Source organism: Prionailurus bengalensis, chromosome A3 (genome assembly GCF_016509475.1).
Source record: "Prionailurus bengalensis isolate Pbe53 chromosome A3, Fcat_Pben_1.1_paternal_pri, whole genome shotgun sequence".
Taxonomy (NCBI): Eukaryota; Metazoa; Chordata; class Mammalia; order Carnivora; family Felidae; genus Prionailurus; species Prionailurus bengalensis.
Window position 1 is genome coordinate 79,707,906 of NC_057354.1, and position 13,628 is coordinate 79,721,533.

Here is a 13,628-nt window from a genome sequence, read left to right on the forward strand (position 1 = left end):
TGCCTTGTAAGTATCAGGTAGTCTAACAGGTGGTTTTACAAACCCCACTATCTTTGTCTTCAATAAGTTGGTAACCTTGTGGCTGAGACTCTAGAGTAGTGACTAGAAACCTTACTGGACTAAAATCAAGATTCGATCACTAAAAACATGTTTTCCACAACAGCTTTATGCTTCTTTTTATTCAAAATAAGACCCTCAAAAGGTGGCACATGTAAAATACACTGAACTAGAATTTAAAAAACATGACTTTTAGAAAAAAGTTCTCAGCTGACTTTAAGCTCTCAGCCTCCATTTCCTTATCTACAATATAACAGTTTGCAATTATCTTTACGCAACCTATTCATCTTATGATATAACTAAACATAAAATTCTTATTTTGGGGAAAGTTTATTTTGCCTTGATAAATAGAAAATTTAAGGGTGCCTGGGTGGCTCAGTTGGTGTCCAGTTGGCTCAGAAGTGTCCAACTCTCGATTTCAGCTCAGGTTGAGATCTCATGGTTTATTTGAGCCCCAAGTCGGGCTCTGTGCTGATAGCCGGGTTGGGATTCTCAGTCTCCCTCTCTCTATCCCTGTCCTACTCTCTCTCTCAAAAAAAAAAAAAAAGAAAGAACAAAATTAGAAAATATGTAAACTTTTCTAAGCCTACATTTTACTCAAAAGTCAAATTTAAAACAAATCATTAACTCTCAATACTGTGAAACATTACTAAAAGTGGCATCACCTCTGATACGTATTTATCTTTATTTTTTTAGTAATCTCTACACCCAGCATGGGGCTTGAACTCAACGGAACCAGCCAGGTATCCCAGTACCAATATGTTCTTCATGATAAAAAAAAAAAAAAAAAAAAAAAAAAAATTACTGCTACTTCTTAGTTTTAAGCCTAGAAAAACACCGGTCTCTTTGTTTATCCATCATAGTTTTAGATGTTGTGAGCCATGTTAAAAAACAACAAAGATTTAAACAGCAGCAGCAGCTGAGCAACGTGACAAAATTAAATGCCCATCTTCCTAAAGGCGACAAGACTTGTGCTTCGAATACATTCAGAGTTGAGCCCAACCTTACTTCCATACTTTCTTCCAAAAGCAGCTGCTTTCCATACGTGCATGTTAGAATGAAATGAAGCTTAAAGCTCCACAGTGAATGCACAGCACAAAGAAACAACTACATGGTAAGGATGGAATAACTTTTTCAGGAAGACTTTTGGAGACAAGAATGCTGACCAAAAGCCCCTAGGAGTTATAAAACTGGACCAACAAGCTTATCACAAAGTCTGCAGAATAGTTTTTACTGCTCATACAACTTTCATGGCCCCCTTTTAAAATTTTCTCTTTATTATATACAGCAAAACCACAAATGTTAGATTTCAAAAAGAAATGGAAATACTTATGCATAGGCTGGTACTTATACATCCTGTTTTTCATACTGTCCATAAAAGAAAGAATTTCTACCTTTCAGGTTTCTAAAGTTATGATAGTACTCAGGGTTTAACTACACAAATATAAACTAATCTCTTGAACATAAGTAACTTCAAAACTACTAGACATTATCTACTAGAAACATAACGTTTTGGCAACAAAATTGTACTAATATTTGTTACATCACCTTAAAAGACTTAAATCCAACAACAGAAAACTTCACTGATTTAAAATTCTTTGTGATTAATTCCAGTGAAGATTCAAGACTGCCTAATTTCTTGCAATGTAAAACAATTAAAACATTTATGAACATTCCTCTCTCGTTTTTCTTTCAACTGGGTGTTTTTAACAAAAAAATCCCCAAGCCTTCAACTGTTCAAAACATGGATATGTAAGATAACTACCTACATTAACAGTACCACTTTTACAAGTCTTAAATTCAAATAACTTAAGATGCTCTGTATTGCTGGGAATTTTAAAACAAGTTTTATCTGTGAAGTACTTCTGTAATTTACATATTTCAAAAATACAAGAATCCTTACTCCAAATATATTACACACATAAAATATGTACAGCCTTTATATCTTCAAAGCATTTAATAAATATTTTAAATGGGGGGTCTTTCATTAAATGGCGGTAAAGGTTTCTGAAAGATAGAACGAGTATAATATTCCAAAATATCTCACTCTAACCATGTCAAAATATACTGCAATTTCTCCAGATCACTTCTCATTGGTTGATATATACTTCCAAGTTAATACAAACTATGGAACACTCTTAAAAAAGGTAATAATTTAAAATCTAATTCTAAATGAACAACTTCATTATACTACAAGAATGTTATAAAGTTTTGATCAGCTACTTTACCTGGGCTCCTTCTCCATGGTATAAGCAATTCACCACATTGTCTAGAAGGTTGATATCCAGTTTTTGGCTGAAATCGAGCAGCTGACGAGCTGCATGGTCTGCTAACATTGTCATAATTGCTGGCATAGATTACTGTAAATAAAGAAAAAAATTTAAGGTGCCTATGAAGTTTTGATATTACCAGTCAAGAACTTTCTATTCATATTATTTTACTTCAACCATGTTCTTGCAAATATTTTAACAAGTATTTTAAAGGCTATCTAAATAAATAGTAAAAGCAAATAAGTGGTGAAGATACTCTAACTGCTTTAGTTATTAAGATCTATTTTAAGACCACAGAAAACTCTTACTGTTCTACTCATATTTAAAAAAAAGTTACCCCTGGGGGTGTCTGGTAGCTTAGTGGGTTAAGCATCTGACTCTTGATCTCCGCTTAGGTCCTGATCTCAGTTTGTGAGATTGAGCCCGATGGAGCTCTACGTTATCCGTGCAGAGCCTGCCTCTGATTCTCTCTCTCTCCCTCTCTGACCTTCCCTTGCTCATGCATGTGCGCACTCTCAAAATAAACCTTAACTATAAAAATAAAGAATTACTCCTAACCTATTTTACTTTATTTTTTAAATCTTTTTTATTGAGACAGTGGGAGTGGGGGAGGGGCAAAGAGAGGGGGACAGAGGATCCAAAGCTGGCTCTGCGCTGACAGCAGCAAGCCCAATGTGGGGCTGGAACTAACAAAGTGAGATCATGACCCAAGCTGAAGTTGGATGCTCAACTGACCAAACCATCTAGACACCACCCCCAACCTATTTTTAAATGAAACTATTAGGAATTTATGGCCCTAAAAATTGATACAGTTCGAAGTCTTAATCTCAAATTTTTAGGTACAGATGAAGTTTAAGTGGATTTCCCCTTTCCTAGCCAAGAAGGGTCTTTCAATTCGGTAAAACTCCTTTCCCTGCATTGCATGTTACCTTAATTTTTAAGATACGCTGGGAAGAACAACAGAAAGATGCTAAAAGTTAAACATGGTATACGAATTTTCCTAGTGTATATACCAAAAATTAGCAAGAACCACAAGTCAATCAAATATGGTACCCTTATACTCAACAAAACTTTAAATTTTTATACTCAGTCTACTTATACTTTTATACTCAGTCTACTTATACTTAAAATTTTTATATATATTTTGTTTCTTTCAACCCTCAATGATTTTGGAGATTAAAATTACAAGTGTACAAATTCCTTGAACATATGTATGTCTAAAAAATACTTTATGATATGTCAGAAGAATTTTTTTCTTAACTTCCAGGTATTCATTGGCAAGGTGAAAAGCTATAAAAGCCTGCCAACTATTTGCCAAATAAATACAAATTCTATGATAACAGAAAAATAAGCTTCTTCACCTCACATAATATAGTGGCTAAAACCTACCAGTTCATATGCAACGTTATCTTTTTAAGAGGATTCTAATCAAGATGCTGGCACACATTCACATTTTTATGCCCAGCATTATAAAGATCTTTCCTTTGCTTTTTCTTCAAAGCCAGTGCTACTCAAGGTCTGACTGACTAAATTAGTACTCCTTAACCTTTTTGGGCCAAAATGCATTACAATCAGAAGAACATGATGGTGCCTGCCAAATTTTAAAAACTCACAATATTGTATACAATTACAGAAAATGCAGGACATCTTGAAAGCCATGCATGAAACCTCAGGTTAAGAACCCCTGGTTTACTGTAGTTAGACCTAAAAAGGTCAGATGGTCACCTCCACTTCTCCCCCTCTTAAAAACCTTCCAGGATAAGGAAATGGGTGGGTGGCTTGATTATGTTTGTACAAAATAGGTTGGTAGAAAAGAGACATTATTTCTTGGCTACTTGATAGCAATTTAAAAATGTTCGTAACAATGGCAGCAATTTCAATTTTAACTCAAATGTTTTACTTAATGATAATGCCAGTTACAAAAAAACCCAGAAGTGTAAAAAATGAGTCAGTTAAGTTACAGATGACGTAAAAATGAAGAGTTCAAGGATTTTTATTCCTCCGACGCCTTTCAGCCCATTACTGACAGCAAAAACTCATAAGATTTCAAAAATTTTTATAGCATTTAAGGTTTTCAATACAAACAGAATACCTGACACACATTAATGAAAATCTTTGCTCTAAATACTAAAATACTAATATCAAAGCAAAAATATATATATTCCACCAACAAACGTAAATTTCCTCTTTTCAAGTACAGTAAGATCAGAACAGTCTAAAAATTGAAGCTGAAAAACAATGCCCCCACAAAGCACCAAGATGTACAGAACAAAAGTTTTCAATTTTTGGTTAAAAACTGAACGAACTTTTCTAAGTAGTCCTATCATAATTTAATAACCCAAACAAAAAGAACAATTTGACTGTAAAGTTTCACTTTCAAGCACACTGTCCTTACAGAGTTCTTCTGGATAAATTCTTGTGAAAAATCAGGGTTAGAATAGAAGCTTGTGTTAAATACAGTAGTTTGCCATCCTTAAAACCACCGACTATCTTCGAAATGACCTACCTATTCTTGAACTGTACAGAAATGGCGGCTTTCTGGTCAATGCCAAGCACATTTAGTCCCCCAAATCAAACAGCTTCCAAAACATTCTTTCCACTAACAGCAGTGTCCCACACGCTTACGATACACAATCAGCCCGATAGCAAACAGCCATCGCTGGAGAGGTGAAACCACAAACGCTTTCTTTTCTCCTTGGGACACTCAATCCTAAAATCCACTCACTGGATAGCATATACAAGGGATTATCCAGCAATGTGACTCTACAAGTGACTACCAAAATACCTTCAGTGCCACTTCAAACTGAAAAAGCAAGCAGCTACACACTGCCAGCTCCCATCCAAACTATAACCGTTGCTTTATGATTACTAAGTAGTAGGTCAAAAAACAAGTCGCTACAAGGAGAGACTGCTACTTAGATGTGTGGGCAATTGCCTGCTTCATTCAGTAGAAACACACCTCACTAAGGCCCGCCCTCCCCTCGCTTCCCACCCGAACCGATTTGCAGCACTTCTAACTATAGCATACCGGAGCACGCACTCACCCCGCCCATACTCGGAGGAGGCATTTAGACCAGGCGCCTGAAGTTCACCGCCCCATTCTCTATGCAGCATGGCCTCTGCGTGATCAGAGGAGGTCCGGGGTGGGCAAATCTTTAAAGCTTCCTCTACTACACCACTTCTTCCCACCCACCCCAAACTCGAAGACCTCGAAATGAAGGAGAATCAGGGCATCATCCACCGTACAAAGCCAGAAGCAAGCGATTCGATCACTTAACACACTCAACACCCCCCCCCCCAACAAACTACAGCACGGAATCCCAATTGCAGGACTCTGAACAATCAACTAACCTCTCCTACTTCTAATCCTACCCTGCAAAAAACCAGAAAGATTTTGAGTTTCCTTGCAGGAGGAGGAGGGACTCAACGGCCCCTCCCTCCCCCGATCCCAAGCTCTCCACCGAGGGGCCACGTGATGCAGGCGGACGTTTCAATGCTGCTGCACTAAATATTTCTGGAAACTTCCACTCCTAATAATTTACAGAGATGTTCCTGAAATCACCCCAACTTCTCCCCAGCCCCCTGGGCTGGGGAAGCCCTTCCACCCCCACGCCGGCTCCACTTCACTATCACACGCTCCTCGCCTTCCTCCACCGCCACCCGCACACGCGAATAACCCAGCAAGCGCTACCCTCCCGCGGCCGCCTCCCCGCCTCCATCCCCCAGCGGCAGAAGCGGCTCCATTCAATCGCAGGCTCTGCTGTGGGCCCGCCGCCGCCTCCCGGGCTCGCCTCCCGCGGCCGCCGCCGCGCCCCACGCCGGCCTCCTCCCGCCCGGCCGCCGCCCGACCCTCGGCCCTGAAGACACAGTCGACTTACCCAGAGATTGAACCAACTGCTTCTTCTTTCCTTGTCGGGGGATTAGGGCGAGGGAAGGTGGGGAGGGGGGAGAGGGGAGGAAATCAAGGTGGGTTTCACAGTTTTCCCACCTTAAAAAAGGAAATTAAAAAAACGAAGAGGATAAGGGCAAAAAAAAAAAAGCTCAACAATATTTACTATTTCAGGGACACCCCCCACGACACACACCCACCCGCCCCCCCCAAAAAAAGAAGGGGAATTAATCCGTGGAATAAATGCTCGCGCCTGGCTGGGGAGTGAGGGAAGGGGGAGGGGAAAGGGGTCAAGTCCCAAAGATTCAGCCCCAGGGGGACCCTCCAGCCACAGGCGGCAGCAGGAGCGGCAGGAGTAGGGGGTATAGAGTCCACAAGGTCGGGGGACGCTCTGCTGCCAGTTGCAGTCCGACTCCCCCCTACCAAAATACGGCTCCCTCTCTCACGCGGCTCCGGCGCTGGGCCCCCCCACCCAGGCTCGCCTAAACTTTCCCCCCTTCTCCTGCTCCTCAGCGACTGGTGGTTCCCCCCTCCCCCTCTGGGTGGTTGCACGGACTGCAGCAGCAAAGACTGGAACAGGCACCGCCGCCGGGGCTGTAGCTACTGTTGCTCTTGCTGATGCTGTAGCTCCCGCTGCTCCTGCCGCGGCCGCTGCAGCCGCTTCTCCCCCTCCTCCTAGTGCCTCAAACTCGGAACCGGTTGAAACCGGTTCAGACTGGGAGATTCCATCTCGGTTGAGTTTTCAGCCCATGGCGCCGCGGAGCGTTTGGAACCTGGGCCTCCGCCCCCAGCCCGCTTGCCCATTGGCCGGTTCCAGCCACTGCCGCGCCATCAACCTATCTCTTATTGGCCAGATCCCCCGTCAATCCCACCTCAAGTCTCCACACGAGCCCGCCGCTTCGGCCCCCGCCTCTTTCCAGCAGCGATTTGGCTGCAGAGTGGGGGAAGGGAAGTGGGGCGGGTCGAAAAGGAGTGAGGAGGGGGGTAGAGGAGGAGGTGGGACGGAGAGCTGTGCCCAGCGGAGAAGAGAGCAAAGAGAAGCCGCGCGGAGGATTGGTTCGAGCGACCTGTCAATCAAACGCAGCCCGCCCTCGACTTCCCGTTCCCCTCCCGCTGCTCCCCCTCCCAAAGCTCAGCCCTCAGGCCCGGCCTTTCCGATCCGCTCATTGGCTGGCGCCTTTGGTGACGGAGAGGGTGGGGCGCAGCTCGTGAGCTGGTGGCGGCGCGAGTTTGAGCGCGGCGCGCGGCTGCAGTCGCTCGGCTTTCTCCGGACCCGCGCTGGCCCGCCCCTGCCTGCTCCCGCCAACCTGCGGGGCCCGAGCCTGCAGTGACCGGGACCCACCTCCTCGCAGCGCTTTGAGAATGGAGAGCACACTCAGTTGTTTTTTTAATCGAGGAGGTGGAGATGGCAAAAAAGAGCGAAAGGAACGCAGGGGAGGGCAGTTGTAGGCCTCGGACCTCTCATCCATTTCAAAGGCCTACGTTTGGGGCCAGGGAGTTGAGGGGGAGAATAACCTTGAAGGAATTTGGGGTGAGATATGGGGGCGTGCACTCTTGGTGCCTGGTGATCTTCTCAGAGTCTTGGAAAAGGTACCTGAGTGGTTCTTGAACAAGGCTCCTTCAAATTTTAACTAGGTGTCTCCAGGCTGGAGTTTGCTCCAAGGACTAACCCTTCCTAGAAACTAAGACACTAACTATAATTTCTGTAATTGGTGTAACCGGTATTTTTGCTGGGTTAGGGTGCATGCCAACAGCTTCCCACCAGGTGCCCTTGACTTTTCTTTTCAACATAGCTGCCCTTCACATTCTTCATCATCCCAAATAGTGACTTTCCCTGAAAGTCACATGCACATGGCCTTTCACGTGGTTGCCTCTCGTTTGTCCCCAACTGCCCTCCAAATCAGCTTTACTGAGAAACATAAAGTAACCCACCAAAATCTTCTAGGCCCATTGTGCCACCGAGAGGTTTAATCATGATTTATTAAGCCACAATTTCAACAGCAAATATTCATTACAATCAACAATAGCTAACACTAATGCACTACTTAAGAAAAACTCCCTCATTCTCACATAAAGAAAAATTGTAACTCAACTCTTGGATTTACCAAAATAATATTTTACCAACATAATATTTCACACCTAAGATTTTTACTCACTGCCTAACTGAATAATATCAAACCATAATATATAACATACACTAGTCATTTGGAATACTTCTATTACAACTGGACAACTGGAGCTGTCCTTTTTTAAAAAAAATTTTAATGTTTTCATTTATTTTTGAGAGAGAGAGAGAGTGGGAGAGGGGCAGAGAGAGGGAGACACAGAATCTGAAGTAGGCTCCAGGCTCTGAGCTGTCGGCACAGATCCCAATGCGGAGATCAAACCCGTAAATTCCAAAATCATGACTTGAGCGGAAGTCGGACACCTAACTGACAGCCACCCAGGCGCCCCTGTCCTGTTTTTTAAACACTTTTTCCTTCCACATTTTCAGCTCTTGTACCAGGCCACTTTTGTTGTTGTTGTTAGGTGGCAGAATAATAGGAATAAAAACTGGGAGTGAGAACTGGCTTTACTCAGAGTGTGCCCTTGGGCAGGTCACTTCACCTCTTTGGGCTTGGTTTCCTTCTCACGCATCTCACCAATTTAATGAGGCTGACATCATCAATGCCTGTCTTATCCATGTAAGGATCAAAGGGGTATGAAGAAGCAGTGTGACCCATAAAGTACTGTGTGGATTGTAAAGTTCAAATAGTCTCAGTTTGCTGTCCCTTTGTTTTTTTTTTATTATTTTTTTTAACGTTTATTTATTTCCGAGACAGAGAGAGACAGAGAATGAACAGGGGAGGGGCAGAGAGAGAGGGAGACACAGAATCTGAAACAGGCTCCAGGCTCTGAGCTGTCAGCACAGAGCCCGACGCGGGGCTCGAACTCACGGACCGTTAGATCATGACCTGAGCTGAAGTCGTATGCTTAACCGACTGAGCCACCCAGGCACCCCTCCCTTTGTTTTTATCCCATCTTTAAATCATACCTCCCTAGGAGGTCTTCTCTGTGAATCAGATATAAAAATTTAGCCCATCATTTTTGCCTGGAGTTAACCAAAATGGAGTATTTAATATCAACTTGTTATTAACAAGTGTAAAAAGAAGTGACAGGAGCAGATATTTGATGACTGTATTTTCAACATTCAAGATTCAGAACAAAGGTCTGACACGTTTGATACTGCTTTCATTACCTTCATTTACTGGAATCAAACAGATTTCAAACCTTGGAGTGGGCTATGAATAAGGAAATGTAAGTAAACTGTATTGAATGCCTGCCAGCTGTCTAGCAGGCTGAGACTTTTTTGTACAATATTTCACTTAACTCTCATAGCAATCCTGTCAGATAGTTATTATTTTGCAATTTCACACTTATTTCCCTCTCTTCAAAGACACATGCATATACATACACACAGGTACACACCACCCCACAGTGGTTGAGTCAATATTAGAACCTATGTTTGTGTTCTTTGTACTAGTTCACATTGTCTTACAAAACAACATTCATCGGAAGTAAGAGAAACGGAAACTCATAAATTCCTTTTTAACACTATTTATTTCTATTAAAAAAAATTTTTTTTTCAACGTTTTTTATTTATCTTGGGACAGAGAGAGACAGAGCATGAACGGGGGAGGGGCAGAGAGAGAGGGAGACACAGAATCGGAAACAGGCTCCAGGCTCCGAGCCATCAGCCCAGAGCCTGACGCGGGGCTCGAACTCACGGACCGCGAGATCGTGACCTGGCTGAATTCGGACGCTTAACCGACTGCGCCACCCAGGCGCCCCCTTATTTCTATTTTTAAAAACTGTTTTTAATTAAAAAATATGTGAGCATGGCTAACAACTCAAACTATAAAGAAGTATCTGTAGCAAAAAGTAAAAGTTCCCTTTGTGTATCCCCCCAGTTCTTTTTCCTGCCCACAAATAATCATCGTTAAGTGTGTAGTGTGTTTTTTGAGGTATTCTCTATGCATTTACAAATATATTTGCTTTGTGTTTTGTTCAATATATATATGACATCATACCATACATATTGTTCAGTGACTTGCTTTTTACTTAAAAGATCAGAATATATAAATCCACCTCATCCACCTCAGCCTTCCCCATCTTCTTAGTACCATAAATGATTTAACCATTCCCCTACTGAGTCCAATGGCTGTTTCTGGTTTTTCCTCTTAGAAATAATGCTGCAATGAATATCCCTGTACATTAATTTTTTTTTTAATTTTTAATGTTTATTTATTTTTGAGAGAGAGAGGGAGACAGAGCATGAGTAGGGGAGAGGAAGAGGGAGACACAGAATCTGAAACAGGCTTCAGGCTCTGAGCTGTCAGCACAGACCCTGGCGCAGGGCTCAAACTCACAAACAGTGAGATCATGACCTGAGCTGAAGTCGGATGCTTAACCGACTGAGCCACCCAGGTGCCCCCTTTACATTAATCTTTGGGCACAAATGTGAATACATCTCTAGGTTAACATCCTAAAAGTGGAACAGCTATATGAAAGGTACGTATATTTGTTATTGTGATAGGTACTGCCAAGTTATCCCCTGAAAAGGTTGTGTCAATTTACATACCCACCACAGTATGTGAATACTACCTGTTTATTCCCTGTCAAAGCCATAAATATTTGCTATTATGATCACACCAGAGTCAAATAAACAATCTTTGAATTGTACTTTAAACTTTTGATTCTGAAGACAATCTCCCCTGTGAGCTCTTCAAGGAATGCATAAATAATAAGATTAAATGTCCATATAATACAGCAAAAAAAAAGTTGAAGGATAGGGAAAAACCATATTATCTTAAAATAGAATTGGTCATTTCACTCTTTTTGAGAAAAATGATACCATTTTGCACTCAGAGATACAGCAGTGATCTTCCAACATGCATTTCTTCCTACCAGAGGACACTGGAAGCAAAAAAATGGGCATTGGACAGAATATACCACAAGTGTGACTCACTGGGTGTATTCATGTATTGAGCACAAATTGACAGTTCCATGGGCTTTTTATTCCAATGAATCTCTAGGGCATGACTGTAACTTTGTAAGACCTGAAAGGAAACACTGGAAGAAATATTTCTCTGTGAATATCTTATACGGCAATAATTGTTTTTCTATTTGCTCTTAAAAATGCTTCATAAGGGGCGCCTGGGTGGCTTGGTCGGTTGAGCGTCCGACTTCGGCTCGGGTCATGATCTCACGGTCCATGAGTTCGAGCCCCGCGTCGGGCTCTGTGCTGACCGCTCAGAGCCTGGAGCCTGTTTTGGATTCTGTGTCTCCCTCTCTCTCTGCCCCTCCCCTGTTCATTCTCTGTCTCTCTCTGTCTCAAAAATAAATAAACGTTAAAAAAAAAATAAAAAAAATGCTTCATAAAATAGTACATCACATCACAACCATAGATTTAAAAACGTTACTCATGTAACTTGGACAGCAGCATAATTGTGTATGATGCTCAGAGATGGAGGTGGGAGAGAAGGGATACCCTTTTCAAGAAAAAATTAACCTGGGAAGGCATAGTCCAGGTTACCACCCCATTCCTATCTACCTCAATTTACAATGTCTACAATGTTTATGGAGAATTATGAATAAATTGTTTGCAGAGCTAAATTCTCTTCCGTGTCCAAGAGCTCAGCAAATAATCTATATGCAGTCTGTGAAACCTCAAATCAATCAGGAGCAGAATCAGCAACTGTCTGAAAGTGAGTTGTTGCCTTTCTGAGAACATAGCAAAAAAAATCTGACAAGGCTGCTAAGTCTCAGAGTTATAGTTTGACTGTCAGAAATTTATACAGTTCTGTTAGGTGACATTCAACAATGGGTCTCAGACTCTCTTACTCATGGAGAAATGAGAAATGAAATATCATTTAACTAGGATCATTCTCAAGCACAATAGAGGAAACCACAGAGCTGTATTTCTAAGCCCAAAATAAAAATATGTCAGACATAAAACAAAACATTAGGGAAGGTGGAATTAGTACCTGTAGCTTGGAAAGATATGCCATTTCTTTCACATGCAAATGCATTGTTATCTATTAGGCAATGGGCATAAGAAAAGTAAGTTTAGGGGTGCCTCAGTGGCTCAGTCTATCAAGCATCTGTCTGACTCTTGATTTCAGCTCAGGTCATGATCCCAGGGTTGTGGGATCGAGACAGATTGTTGGGTTCCATGCCGAGCACGGAGCCTGCTTGAGATTCTCTCTCCCTCTCCCTCTGCCCCTCTCCTGCTTGTGCTCTCTCTAAAATAAAATTTAGGGGCTCCTGGGTGGCTCAATTGGTTAAACATCTGACTTTGGTTCAGGTCATGATCTCACAGTTTGTGAGCTTGAGTCCCACATTAGGTGAGCATGAGCCCCGCTTTGGGTGAGCATCATTTCTCTCTCTCTCTTTCTCTCTCTCTCTCTGCTCCTTGTTCACTTGCACTGTCTTTCTCGTAAAAAAATAAAATAAAATTTAATTTAATGTAATTAAAAAAAAGAAAAGTTAAAAAAAGGAAATGAAGTGACACTAATCCATTCATTCAACAAATATTATATTGAGTATTTAGTGGCCGTTCTAAAGGCTGAGGATTTGAGAGGAAACAAATCCTATAAAAATCCCTACCTTCAATGAGTTTTGAGTCTAACAGAGGACACTGGAAGTAAATAACAAATAAGTCAGAGAAATTGTGTGTTGTATGGAGATAAGTGCTAAGGTTAAAAATGAATCAAGGTATTGAAATGAGGAGTTGGAAGTCCCTAGACAAGGTGGCTAGGGAAAGTGTCACCTAAAAGATAACACTCAAAAAAAGACATGAAGGAGATGAAAGGGGAAATCCTTGCAACTATTTAGGAAAGAGCTTTCTGGGCAGATAGAAAAATGAAGGGCCTGAGGCAGCAGCATGTTTGGTGGGTTATTTATAGTGGTGAGCTAGAGTCGGACCTGGGAGCCAATTGTTAAGTTTTCAGGAATTTCGCAAGCTGGTTGTCAAGCATTGCTGTATAAAAAATTAAATTCTAGGGGCGCCTGGGTGGCTCAGTCGGTTGAGCGTCCAACATCGGCTCAGGTCATGATCTCCTGGTCTGTGAGTTCAAGCCCCACGTCGGGCTCTGTGCTGACAGCTCAGAGCCTGGAGCCTGTTTCGGATTCCATGTCTCCCTCTCTCTGCCCCTCCCCTGCTCATGCTCTGTCTCTCTCTGTCTCAAAAATAAATAAAACATTAAAAAAATTAAAAAAAAATTAAATTCTATAAATTTACTGTTAAATAAATTATATTACAAAGATAATAAATCCTCAAAAGTCATCACTTCCTGATTACGTTACTGCACTTTACTATTACCTATGCTCTTGAGGTTACTTACATCAGTGGTGTTTGCATGATGGAAATA

The 13,628-nt window shown here is 41.9% G+C and overlaps 1 protein-coding gene across 2 annotated transcripts in view; it reads right to left on the reverse strand.

Moving 5' to 3' along the window:
* The window catches only part of XPO1 (exportin 1), a 45,760-nt gene extending 38,747 nt beyond the window's left edge, over positions 1-7,013 (reverse strand). The window contains exons 1-2 of one of the 2 annotated variants that reach the window (XM_043603467.1): positions 6,206-7,013; positions 2,286-2,417 (exon numbers count right to left, since the gene is read on the reverse strand). In XM_043603467.1, coding sequence (XP_043459402.1) covers positions 2,286-2,411 — 126 coding nt within the window. In that variant the 5' untranslated portion in view covers positions 2,412-2,417; positions 6,206-7,013. Of the gene's footprint in view, positions 1-2,285; positions 2,418-5,371; positions 5,813-6,205 lie in introns of those variants that run through there. The other variant, XM_043603468.1, reaches the window with a different exon arrangement.
* Positions 7,014-13,628: the final 6,615 nt, after the last annotated feature.